Source organism: Lithobates pipiens, unplaced genomic scaffold (genome assembly GCF_037356315.1).
Source record: "Lithobates pipiens isolate NorthernLeopardFrog02 unplaced genomic scaffold, aLitPip1_a1.2 Scaffold_16, whole genome shotgun sequence".
In the NCBI taxonomy this organism is placed as follows: domain Eukaryota; kingdom Metazoa; phylum Chordata; class Amphibia; order Anura; family Ranidae; genus Lithobates; species Lithobates pipiens.
In genome coordinates, this window is record NW_027507748.1 from 117,257,500 (window position 1) to 117,271,529 (window position 14,030).

The following is a 14,030-nucleotide window of genomic DNA, read 5'->3' on the forward strand; positions in this document are numbered from 1 at the left end:
CAGATGGAATCCCAGTATCGGAGTCCCCAAACTAAAATGCACGCTCACAAAGATGGACCACAGGGGGGCTAATAAGCTGGATACAAAAAAAAACCTAGTGAAGGAAAAATAGTGCATCAAAACCAACTAGCAACAAAACAAATAAAGATTGAGTATGATTGAGGCATACAATTACCTCAAATTCCACGAATAGCGTGAATTGAATCAGAAAGATCAAACTCGTGAGGAAATAAAGTCCTCAGATTTGTACCGATACCAGCCTCATAGATGTCCACCAGAACAAATTGTAGATAAAGATCTAATGGGGGGAAAAAAAAAACGTGAAAATATATTCCTAGTCAAATGTTAGAGGGAAGAGGTGTAGCCCACTACATGCCTTTAAATCAGGATAGAGTCCACTTGGAGCCAAAGAACTACTGGAGTACAAAAGTTCCATCCAACAGGATAGCTGTCAGACCAGGCAGAAAGTAAGTGGCAAATGAGCGGCACTTATATAGCCCTCCCAGTCAGGTGGTTTCTGACATCACCACCTGAACTGTGGGTTCAAAGAAGGGCGGAAGAACGCCGCATGACCACCCCCACTTCCTGTAGCCAAGATCCACCGGAAATGACGCTATTGCAGGGTCAATCAAAACTGGAAGTGACTCATCAAAGGTTAGAGGAAGTAAACACAAGTTCTAGACAACAGAAGCGCCATCTTGGGTATTGGAAGCTGTTTGGCACTTGTGGGCAATAAAATAGTCCAAAGAAACAAAAAACTACAGATAAACAGCAGGGGTGGAAATGACGGACATACCTCAGCCCTAAACAGAAGGGCTCATGATGGATCGTGGACACCTGATTTAATGCTCCAATTACCATGAGCCCCGGGCGCCCATGTGGTCCAACCATCACAAAAAGAAATCAAGGATGGGTACATGAGAATGCAAAATATAGAGACTCCGCACTGGGGTTCCATTTCAAATAAAATTAATATTAGGCAATAAGGTCATATAGAGTCCTTGCAGAAACAAAAAAAAAACAAAACAAACAAAAAACCTTCTGTTACCAATTTTTGGATATAATTAAATGAACTCTGCTCACTATATCATCCAATGAATGTAAGAGCTTTACAAGAAGCATTTGTAGCTCATAGCATCATTGAACCCAGGCAATTTTAATGCTGACAAGTGATAGATCCACTTAGCCTCACACTGGAGAAGAACTTTGTCATAGTCACCCCCCCTGAGGCCAGGTGGAATATATTCGAAGGCAAAAAAATGTATTTTAGTGCTGTCGAAAGCATGATGTAAACCAACATGCCGACTAATAGGGGTTTCCATGCGTTTTTTCAATATCGGAGACACATGGTCTCTGATGCAGCAAAAAAAAGGCCTCTTAGTTTTGCCTACATAATAGGCGTTGCACTCAAATTGCATGAGATAAACAACGCCCATGGACTGGCAATTAGCAGTAAATTTAGGTTTAAACAACTTGCCGTTGGGTAAAAGGATAGACCTGGCCGCATAAACATATCTACAAAAACTGCACTTGTGGCACGGCCATGTGCCACAGCGCACTTCACGAGAGCTCTGTTCTGGGGAAATGTAATGGCTCTGGACCAGTTTGTCCTTTAGGGACTTGGATCGTCTGAAAGTAATTTCAGGATATACATTCAAGTGTTTAGCGACTTTCTCATCACCCATTAATAAATACCAGTATATGGACAATAAGTCACTTACTTGTTGATGTTGACCTGAGTAAGTGGTAACTAGTCGGACCCCTGGTGGTGAGCGGTCACGTCGGCCACCATGTATCAAAGATTGCCTCTGTTGGTTTTTGGCCTTCAAATAGGCCCTTTTTAGGCAACTGCGACTATAGCCCCGCTCTTGCAGACGCAGATACAGGGACAGTGCTTCTTTTTCAAAGTCAGCATCCGAACTGCAGTTGCGCCTGAGCCTCAAGTATTGCCTATATGGTATACTTTTTACCAAAGCATCTGGGTGAGAGGAAGTCTCATGAAGCAAAGAATTTCCAGCAGACTGTTTCCTAAATAGGGTCGTTCCAATGATGGAATCTTGATTGACAAACACCTGAATATCCAAGAAAGTGAGAGCCGATTGACTAAATTCATATGTGAATTTTTAAATTATAGCTATTAACCTTCAGGCTCTCTAAAAATGATTAGAAGCAAGTCCCTCGTTCCGGTCCAGACAAAGAAAATTATCGTCTATGAATCGACGCCAAACCGGAATAGATTCAAAGAAGACCTGCATGTCATCTTGGTAGAGTAAGTGGCGTTCCCACCCCCCCAGATACAGGTTTGTGTATGAGGGTGCGCATTTGGTCCCCATAGCAACCCCCTGTATCTGGAGGTAGTGTGATCCACCAAACAAGAAGATATTATTCTGAAGAATAAAGCCAAGGAGATCTAGAATAAAGTGATTGTATTTCTCAGGCACCTCAGGATCCTCCCTCAGGAATTCCTTAACCTCCAATCCCACATTGTGGGGGATGGAATTATACAAAGCTTCGACATCCAGTGACACTAACCAAGAGCCTGCCGGAATGGATACACCATCTAATACCCTAAGCAGGTCACTGGTGTCCTGCAAATAGGAGGCAAGTCTTTCTACATGTGGTCTCCAAAAAATTTGTCCACTAATTGGCTAGCTTTTTCGAGCCAGTTCCCGAGACTATCGGATGACCTGGGGGTTTACGTACATGCTTGTGTATTGTGGTGAGTGCATATAAAGTAGGGGTCCGGGGAGATGAAACCCTCAAACTCCCAAGTTTTTTTTTTTTTTTTTTTAGTGATCAATCCAGCATGATAGGCTGAGCCAATAAGGTGTAAATAGCGAGTAGAGACCAAAGAGAGATGGTTAGAGGATACCTTCTTATACCAGTCCCTATTGGACAAAATGTCCAAAACCATCTGTTCTGGTCAAAATTCCTAATTACCAAATTCCCTCCTTTTGTCTGAGGGTTTGATAACTACATTTTTGTTTTGCTGTAGAGACTCCAAGGCCTTGAATTGGGAAGGAGGTAAATTTGTACTGAGGTGGATCCTTCCACTTCATTGAAGAAAATCGAAATCAAATTGGTTAAACCTAGTCACATTACAGAATGAAAGATCTTTTAGATACGATGTGCGACTCATCCTCTCGTTGATGGTTGTAGAATCTAGAGGACGATTCACACCTCTTAGAATCTAGAATCTTAGAATCTTGTCTGCCTATTGCCTCTTCTTGGTGCCCCTCCTCCTCCTGCCCTGGGAAAAAGGGAAGTTCTGTTCCCAGTTGTAGGGACTGTGGAGATACTGGTTGCTCCTCCACTATCTGTTAATGAATGGGTTCTCAATTGGTCGATCACTTTCAGAAGAAGTTGGGGGAGGGGGAGATTTTCTTTCTGTGATTTATGAGGCCAAGTTTGAGCTTGTGACATTCTCTGTCACATGGCTTCTCACAGACTCGACTTCTTATGGCTTTCTTCTTGCCACTCTTCCATAAAGGCCAGATTTGTGGACTGCACAACTAATAGTTGTCCTGTGGACAGATTCTCCCATCTGTGGATCTCTGCAGCTCCTTCAGAGTTGCCATGGGAATCTTGGCTGTTTTTTGATTTTTTGGATTAAAGCTCTCCTTGCCCAGCATATCCGTTTAGGTGGAAGGCCATGCCTTGGTAGGTTTGCAGTTGTGCCACTCTTTCCATTTTTGGATGATGGTTTGAACAGTGTTCTGTAAGATGTTCAAAGCTTGGGATTTTTTTTTATAACCTAACTGCTTTAAACTTCTCCACAACTTTATCCCTGACGTGTCTGGTGTGTTTCTTGGCCTTCATGATTCTGTTTGTTCACTAAGGTTCTTTAACAAACCTCTGAGGGCTTTGCAGAACAGCTGTATGTATACTGAGTTATATTACACACAGGTGGACTCTATTTACTAATTAGGCGACTTCTGAAGGTAGTTGGATTCCACTAGGTTTTAGATGGTGATATCCGATTAATAGGGGCTGAAGACAAATGCACGCCACACTTTTCACATTTATTTGTAAAAAATGTTGAAAACCCTTTATCATTTTCCTTCCACTTCACAATTATGTGCCACTTTGTTTGGTCTATCACATAAAATTCCAATAAAATAAATTTACATTTTTGGATGTAACATGACAAAATGTGAAAAATGGGTATGAATGCTCTTTCAAGGCACTGTATATCACATGGTACCTGGGCCAGTCATAGCACCCTGTACTATGCGATTAGCTGTAGCCAATCACAGATCACTAGTAATTACAGCTGTATAAAGGTAACACATTCACGACAGTGGAAAAAAAAAGACGAAAATATGAAAGTAATTTGTTATATTAAAAAAAAAATATATATATACTGTCACCAGTCAGTATCCCTTATCACCGCCACACCAGTCATAATATTATGCTGTACTGCACTAGTAACAGCATGTTAAAGCGAGAGTCCACCGGGACTCCGCGTTTTTTTTTTTTTTTTTTTTTTTTTTTTTTTTAAAAGCCAGCAGCTACAAATACTGCAGCTGCTGACTTTTAAATAGTGACACTTACCTGTCCAGCGCGCCCGCGATGTCGGCACCCGAAGCCGATCGCTCGCTCTGCTGCCGGGTCCCGCCGCCATCTTGGGTATGGGAATCAGGAAATGGAGCCTTTCGGCTTCATTTCCCGGTTCCCTACTGCGCATGCGCGAGCCGCGCGGCGCAATCCGGACGGTCCCCGCTGCCTCTGGGAGCTGTGTGTTTCCCAGCAGGCAGCGGGGCACTTGCTGAAGGGGGCGGGCGCTTGCGGAACGGAGGCGTAACCTACGCTCGTTCCGCAGAGCGCTAGCCCGGAAGTGGGTGCAGTTACCTGGATTATCCAGGTAACTGCACCCCCCTCCCCCCTGAAAGGTGCCGATTGTGGTGCCGGAGGGGGGGGGGATTCCGATGAGCGGAGGTCCATTTTAGGGTGGACCTCCGCTTTAAAAAAAAAAAAAAGATAAAGTGAAAAAATTAATTTATTTTCTAAAAAATTGCCATTTCAAAAAAATTGCTATGCCTCTTACTAAATGCACCGGACTGTCTACTTTTGGAAGAGGGTAATCTAGGGGGAATTTGTACAGCTCTGGCATTTTAAGGGCCTCAAGAAATTGGATACACCATCAGTTCTTCAGGATTTATTTTCACCATAGTTTGTAGATGATCTAACCTTTACACAAATCAATATACAGTTTTTGGTATTTTTTTTTCTTACCATAAGAGCAGCAGTAGCAGAATACATATTGGCCTAAATTCATTAAATTATGTTTTATTTGGATAGGTTTTATAATAAAGTAGAAAATTGTTTTTGGGGTTTTTTTTTTTTTGTTTTGTTTATATATAGGGGGGAAAAAGTGGAATAGTTCTCCTTTTTTTATTTTATTTTTATTTATGTGTTTTGCTATATTTTTATTTGTGGATTGCATAAAAAATTAAATTTGCAGAATAAACTGGCCCAAAAATGTAAAAATTGCTCTGGTTCATAGAGGGTGTACAGGTGTGAGAGCTGAAGTAGTTAAAGTTGAGCCTGTGACTAAGTTTAAGTATTTATTTTAAGTTTACCTTTATATTTTCTTTCCTCTTAGCCAAAGTATATCCAGAATATCTTAAAAGCTGTTGAAGTGAGAAAGAAGGAACAGGAAAAGCGGATGGAGAAAAAGATTCAGAAAGAACGTGAGATGGAAGGAGATGAATTTAAGGATAAGGAGGCTTTTGTGACAACTGCCTACAAGAAAAAGTTGCAAGAGAAGTCTGAAGAAGAACAACGAGAGAGAAAGGAAGCTGAATTAGAAGGTGACAACTTGTCTGTGTGTCCCTTTTCTGTGTTATGTTTTTCTGATTTAGTACGAAAATTGTAAAAAAAAGGTAAAGCTCTTAATTCCTTATCTAGTTGTGTATGGAAAAAATGGCAGGATGATATGCCCACTTAGCTACAAGTTCCTTACATGTCTTGAACTCCATCAGGGTGCTCTACTTATTTCATTATTGAATGCTTAGTCCCCTGACGCCACTCCTCCAGTTGTGTGGCTGCCCCCTTACCAAAATCATCACATACAGTGTAGGATCAGCAGTATCCATTGTTTTTTATGACACAGAGTCCTTCCACATTCCAGGCTTGGAAAGGATAAGACCACAGTTCTTAATGGAGTTGTAAGGTTGGTATTCTCCATTACAACCCAATAGCCACAACTGTCGTCATATTTTTTTATATTGAGGATGGGGTAGGGGAGGGGGGGAGGGTGCTTCTTAAGACATTTAAAGCTAGTCCTCTGTTTTCATATTTAATCTCTGTTGGGCATATGTTAAAAAAAAAAAAAAACATTAGAACACATTGAACTTTTCTACATAGAGTATTCGAGAATGATCACTCTCTCTTTATTCTTAGGAGTAAAGACAAAAGATGAGTATACCTTGTCATGCACTATCCACATTTTGCCCCATCCCTGTTGCATTGGGCTATGCATAATGACCATGCCAGACACTCAGGCAGCTTTAAAACTCTGTGCCCCAGGTTGGAAATCCCCACTAGAGTGTTGGAGCACCAATCGCTAGATTAAAAAAAAAAAAAGTGTTTTAAGACTCAAAGCTCCTTTTTGGATCACAGAAATGCACTTCGTTCTGAGCCGGTCCAGGCTCTGAAGAGATCCCGGATTTAATGTCAGGATCACCCCAGATGTCTGGGCTGGCATCTGGCTCAGTCTCTTAGCATGCTGCTGAGGGCCTGCGCCAGCTGTTCCCACCTCCCTCCACAGCCTGGAGCTCCAGTGAGCTCTGGAGGCAGGTCAGAGGGCTGGCGACAGATAGCCACTGGCTACTACTCGGTGAAGTCTGAGAACTGAACAATTCTTGGTCTTGGAGGCGGATTGATGCTGCATCCACCTAGGGGATTATGACTGTTTTTTTTTTTTTTTTTTTTTTTTTTACATTCCAATACTTGTTTTAACTATGGTTTACAGAGATCAATGGACACCAGTTATGATGATAAAGTGGCTTCAGAGGAAGATCAGATTTTGAATGATTTTATTGGTGAATGTATCCTTTTAAGTAGGTAGATGCTACTAATCTTTTAAGTGATTCCACTATTTGTACCATCTTTAATACTTAGATTCACATAACTAGGCATACAAAATCCTTTTAACACAGTAGACCTGTATAGAACATCAGTTTAGAACCTAGAACATCAGTGTGTATGTAGGTATGTGTGTATATATAATATATATATATATATATATATATATATATATATATATATATATATATATATATATTATATATTAAAAAAAAATTTTTTAAATAAAATATTCCCAAATTTTTGTAGTTTTCATTTACCAACATGAAAATAATGATTCACCAGTACACCTTGGTTTAATGATAATATTGTCCTTTATTTACATAAAGCAACAGGCATCACAGGCTGATATTTCAGGGCCATTGCAGGATCCCTTTTGAAAGGCAAGAGTGAGGATCAAAAGAGAAAGGGAGATCCTGCAATGTTGGGCTGTAATGCCTCTTGCCTTATGTGAATAAAAGACAAGTTGGGATTCTCTGTAAAGTCTACATAAAAACAGAATGAAATGGTTTACAAATGGCATAAACCCATACTTTATTCACAATAGAAAACATATAAAATGTTTAAACTGAGAAAATGGCTAATTTTAAGAAATAATATAAGGTAAAATTATAGCAGCAATATGTCTCAAAAACTTTGGAACAGGGCCATGTTTACCATGGTGTCGGTGTAGCATCCACTTTTCTTAACAACACTTATAGCTGCTCAAGGCTCTTGAGTCTTTTTTTGTATTTTTTGTTTGGTAAAAGGTCTGCACTGCAGGCAGGTCATTTAAGCACCTGGACTCTTTTATTAAGTTGAAAAGGCTGTAGTCGTAGATACAGTATGTGATTTAGCATTGTCCTGCTGAAATATGCAAGGCTTTTACCAAAAAAGACATTGTCTGGGTGGGGGCATATGCTGCTCTAATACCTGGATATACTTTTCAGTATTCATGATGTCTTTCTAGTTGTGCAAACTGCCCATTCCCAATTCATCAATGCACCCCCATACAATGAATTGAACCCAATACCATTAGAGATGCAGGCTTTTGAACTGAGCACTGATAACAAGCTGGAAAGGTCTCTCCTCTTTAGTCTGGAGGACATGGAGCCTATGGTTGCCAAAAAGAATGTCACATTTTTAGATTTATCTGACTACAGAACAGTCTTCCTCTTTGCAACAGATCATTTTAAATGAGTTTGGGCCCAGAGGAGACATTTCTGGATCATGTTCAGATATGGCTTCTTTGCATAATAAAGCTTTACCATGGCATGAATGGCATGGCAAACTGTTCAGAGTGATTTTTGGAAGTATTGCTGAGCCCATGCAGGGATGACCATCACATAATCATGCTTGTTTTAATGCAGTGTCCCCTGAGGGCCAGAAGATCATGGGCATCCAATATTGTGTTTTAGCTTTGTCCCTTGCACACACAGATTTCTCCATATTCGAGGAATCTTTTGATGATGTACTTGTCTTTACAATTTTATGTTAAAGCACATTATTCTAAAATTGTTAGACGATTTTTAGATGCAGTTTTTCACAGATTGGCTAACCTCTGCCTTTCTTTACTTCTGAGACACTGACTTTCTAAGATGCTCTTTTCATACCCCGTCCTGTTACTGACCTCCTCTTTCTTGTTAGTACCACTTGCTTTGCCAGTTTTTTGTTGCCCTGTCCCAACTTTTTTGAGACCTATTGCTGTCATCAATTTCAAAATTGCCTTTTTTAATTTTTTTTTCTTAAAATGGTACATTTTCTCAGTTTAAACATTTAATATGTTTTCTGTTGTGAATAAAATATGGATTTGAGATTTACAAATCATTGCATTTTATTTTTATCTAGATTTGACACAGCGGCTCAACTTTTTGGGAATTGGAGTGTAGGTAAAAAGAAGCTACAATAATTTGGAGTTCAGCATTTCATTTTTTAAACTAATACGTTTCTAAACCAAATGGTTTCAGATATCTTTATTTTCTTATGATTGCATGGTGGTGCCATCCACCAGTTGACTAGAGCACCCTTACACAAACTGTTGGTGAGCCTGTAAGGAGTGCGACAGATACAATACAACCTCTCCTTTTATCTACAGACATTTTAGTCACGTGGGCAATCTTTTAATATGACAACACCATTAGTCTGATATTCTGAAAGGGCTGCTGTGGATCACTTTACCATGGTGCAAGTGCGATCTACTTTTAAAATGTTTGCTAGCAGAGTGCTGGTAGTTCTTGCATATATGGTTTGTGTAGGTGATGACTAATGATGTGTTTCTTCTCATTTGACATCGCTTTAGCTTCTCTTGATGTTACCAAACAAGAAGACCTGAGTGGATTTTATAGACACCTTTTAAATCAGACTGTGGGGGAAGAAAAGGCTCCAGAATGCAGCTTGAGAGATGCAGGGTAAGAATTGCTCTATGTTCCTTTTTCTAAAGAACTCTGCCATAAATGTTTTGGAGACACAAAGCTGCTTCTTTACATTGGAACTGATAAGCCCTTGTACCAGAATTAACCTGCAGCTACACAGGTTTCAAATTTGAAAACAGATGTGAGATTGAGACTGATTTTATTAAAGGAATTGAAACTTTTCACATAAATTGCTTGAATATCCTCTACAGTTATCCATTCACCTGAAAAGAATCTGGTTTATTTACTTCATTTGCATACGATGCCTTAATTGAAGTGAATATTCACACTAATCTAATAATTGTTTAAAGGGGTTGTAAACTCTTGTGTTTTTTCACCCTAATGTATACTATGTATTAAGGTGAAAAAACTTCTGACGCTGACCAGTCTCCCGTTTTATTCACCTGAGCCCTTTCGTTCCCTCGGTGGAGATGCACTGTACCTCTCTACCTGTTGTCTCGGGTCTCTTGATTGGATAGATTGATAGCAGCATAGCCATTGGCTCCCGCTGCTGTCAATCAAATCCAATGACGCAAGGCAGATTCCGGCATTCTGTGTCTATGGATGCAAATGCTGGACTTGGGAGTGCACCCTCACAGTAACCCCCAGGGAGAGTGCTTCTCCTAGGGGGGGTAACCAATGCGATGAGGAACTGATAGCACCGCTTGGGGACCCCACAACAGGTGGATCGGGGCCACTCTGTGCAAAATGAACTGCACAGTGGAGGTATGACATGTTTGTTGTGTTTGTTTTTTTTTGTTTTTTTTATAATCACTTTAAACTTGGAGTAAAAATATAAATATTAATAGATTTATATTAAAGTCATCAGGGCAGAGTCTTCACAGATTCTTAGAGAAAAAGCTGAGTGCCCATTTCCTCTTCCAGGGTTTGCTGGGTTCTCCAAGTGAAACAATGCACCTCAGTGGCTAGCACATTAGCAGGAAGCGATACAGTTCTCAACAAACATGGACTTTTATACCTTTTACCTTTCTGGGACCAAACGGTGGAGAGGCATTCAGCCTATACAAATTTATAATATACAAGATAGAGATAGAATATATCAATTTTCTATAAGCCATTTGAGGTTTGAAGGCTTATCAGAAATTACATTTAGTGTCATGTAATTGAATTACTAAAAAGCTGCAAATGCAAAGACTTGTCTTTATTGGACTGTAGTTTACATCTCTATTATCTTCAGTTCTGGTAAGCTTTAGAAGCTTTTTCTGAATAAAGAATTTTAATTCTACTGTTTATACAAGATGTGACAATTTAATTCCCCGAATTGACTGTAAAAAAAAAAAACGCCTCCTGCATTCTTCAAAAGATCAGATGAAATTTGAAGACAGTCCTGATCTTCTGTCGAGGTTTGAGGCACCATCTTTGCGGAAATCTTTCTCGTTCTCAATTCCTCCATTAGAATGTGCCGCACTGTTTCTCCTGTTTGTTTTAATTCGCCATCAGTTGCATACTCAAGTCTTCAATCTGAGAGTACGGGGATTCGCACTCTGTCCACATTTGCATCTGTCTTTTGCTTTTTTGTTGCGTCAACATGGGCATCATCCCGCCCCTCCTTAAACCACCTATGCCGTTCAAAAACACTTGATTTCTTCATGAAAGGTTTACCATAAGCCTCTTGTATCAGAGATAAAGTTTCACTAGCAATTTTACCAATTTTCATGCAAAATTTGATGTTAATCCACTGTTTGATTCCAGTCGCTCATTTTCTGCCAACATCACAACGCGAAAGGCTGTGCAACACACTACCATAGTGCTATGCTACAAGCATTCCGGGAAATAAATTATCACACCTCGTGTGTATGCGTGTGTGTATGTGTGTGTGTGTGTGTGTGTATATATATATATATATATATATGTGTGTGTGTGTGTGTGTGTGTGTGTGTGTGTGTGTGTGTGTGTGTGTGTGTGTGTGTGTGTGTGTGTGTGTGTGTGTATATAGATATATATAGATGTATAGAGAGAGAGATATCTTTAGTGACCTAGTTTGCCTATAATGAAGTATATTTCACGATGTGCAGGTTGCTGTGTTCTGTAGAAACCTTTTATTCAGGGGAAGCCCAGTCCTGTTCCTGCTGCTGAACTTCTGCCACTGGGGAAGTTGATAGATCCAAGTTTTCTAGGAAGCTGCAGTGAACAAGCTTGCAAGGAGGACCCACCCCTCCACCGCCATCTGGAAAGGTTGTTTCTTGGTGTATACGGCATGTAACGTCATCTGTAAATGGGGGAATAGTCTGATGAGACGCAGGATTCTCTTCCCCCATTCACAGATCATGTTCTATGCAACACAGTGAAACAGTCTTTTTCAGTAGAGGAGGGGCAGGTCCCGGTCGGAAAGTTGTTTACTGCAGCTTTACAGAAGAAGACTTTGAGCTATTGACTCCCTCAAAAAGTTCAACAGAAAGTGGATTGGGCATCCTTAAATATCAGCATTTCGTCTGCCCTATGATTTCATATTTATCTAACATTTAATGCGGATATACGTTGCGTACTAACATTGTGTTCATATACTGTAGTTACTGACTTTACTGGACAATCCCCAATTAATCTGTCTGTTATGTTGCCTCCCATATTTAGAGTAAAAGAGGAGAAACCAAGGGGCTATCCAGATGAAGTGAACAATACTAGCCAGCAGGAAAACATTGATGCTGATAGTGATTTGGGTACAGAGTCCAGTGAGGAAGAGGACATCGCTGACAAAAAGCCTCCATGCAAGTCTGGTCAAGTCAAAACAAGTGAAAAGACCTATTACAGACCAAGACATTCTAGTTCATCCAGCGAAGAACAAGATAAGGGAAAAGAGAGAAAAAAGAGTGAAGAAAGTCGGCTTGACAAAGATAGATCCCATCGGGATTATAGCAGAGAAAGGAGGGAAGATTGTGATGAAAAACCAAGGCATGGGGAACCTACTGACAAAGACAGACAGAGGAAGAGGGAGGAATCAGATTCTGAGCTAGGAGCTAGAGAAAGGAGAGAACACAAAAGTAACAAGGATGGAAAAAGAGATGTTGGTAGGCATAAAAAAGAAGATTCTAAACATAATGACAAGGACCGAGAACGAGGCAAGAAACACAAAGATAGGATGGATGATGGAAAGGGAAGAGACAGGAATGTTAAAGAATATAGGCACAAAGAATATGGAGAAAGGTCAGATAAAGACTACAAAGATCGGTCAGAGCGACCATATGAACACAAGCTAGAACGAGGAGAAAAAATAGAGAGAGATTGTGAAAGAAGGTCAGAGAGAGATAACAAAGATAGGTTTCATAGTGAGCGTGGGGAGAGGTCAGAGAGGGAGCGTGGAGGGAGGGCAGAGAGGGAGCGTGGAGGGAGATCAGAGAGGGAGCGTGGCGAGAAATCAGACAGGGAATGTATGGAGAAGTTGCATTCAGAGGACATAGAAGTGAAAGAAAAGCAATATAAAGATAAGAAACACAGTGAAAGTAATAAAAAGAGAAGCTCATCACCATTTGAAATGCCACCTAAAATTGATTCCAAGAGCGATGTAGGAGAAACCCAAAATGTGGATAACTCCTCAACCAACAAGTTTGCAAAGCGAAGTAATGAAGGGGATGTGGTATCAGCCAGGGACCGGTACCTTGCTCGACAAATGGCTCGGGTAAAAACTAAAGCATATGTTGAGATAGAGGAGGATTAGCAAAACCGGTTATTCAGAAACATCAGATGGCCTTACCTTTTTGGAGGTGGGTCTGTCAGTAAGTTTTCATATCGATGCATTTCTCTGGCAGGAGTGCTGATAAAAGGATTTTGTTTTGATGATATGATATACCGAGATTTCCTTAATATATCCTGCAGTTTTGGGCATTTTTATTGTTTTGAAAGTTTGTATACAGAATTACTCAAGTAAACATCAGTTGTAACTGGCGTGTATGTTGTCTTTTTGTCACGTGAAATAGATATTCCATATGACAGTATGGAAGTAGACAGGACATATATGCGATCTGTCCAAATGACTAGCAATGTAAAGGATTTATGAATGAAAGTAATGTACTAAAACTGCAAATGATAATTTGGATGCAGCTACATTGTGTCTGTTTGACATCTATAACCATATAAATGTATGCTATTCAGATGTTCCTTTCTATCTGGAAATGAGAACCTAGTAGCCATGTTCACAAACTGGTGTAGAACGCATTCATAGTTTTGCAATAAAGCACATCTAAACCCAAAACCAAAAATGTATTAAATCACAGCTTACCAATTCTTAGATGTGGCTGCATTCGTTTTCTTTTGTAGGCTTTTTTTTGTTTATTTTGACCAGGTGGTCAGGCCAGTAACTTCTATCTTATAGTGTCTACACTCACTCTTCCACTGCATCTATGGAGAAGCAAAGTAACCAGGCAAACTGCTAAATATACAGATTAAATACATGTATGTGATCTGTGCTACCTGCCAAGGATTTTTTTTTCTGTCTGTGACCCTTAAATTAACTACAGCACAGAAATGTCCAGTCTCCTGTCCTGGCTCAGCTGTGTAAGGTAACGCTTTTAGACCTTGTAAGGGCCCTTTCACACA

At 40.1% G+C, this 14,030-nt stretch overlaps 1 protein-coding gene across 2 annotated transcripts in view; it reads left to right on the forward strand.

The window, feature by feature from the left end:
* Positions 1–13,379, forward strand: part of NSRP1 (nuclear speckle splicing regulatory protein 1) — a 111,639-nt gene extending 98,260 nt beyond the window's left edge. For both annotated transcript variants that reach the window (XM_077480341.1, XM_077480342.1), the window contains exons 6-8: positions 5,606–5,813; positions 9,368–9,476; positions 12,072–13,379. In XM_077480341.1, coding sequence (XP_077336467.1) covers positions 5,606–5,813; positions 9,368–9,476; positions 12,072–13,152 — 1,398 coding nt within the window. In that variant the 3' untranslated portion in view covers positions 13,153–13,379. The remainder of the gene's footprint in view (positions 1–5,605; positions 5,814–9,367; positions 9,477–12,071) is intronic.
* The last annotated feature ends 651 nt before the right edge of the window (positions 13,380–14,030 follow it).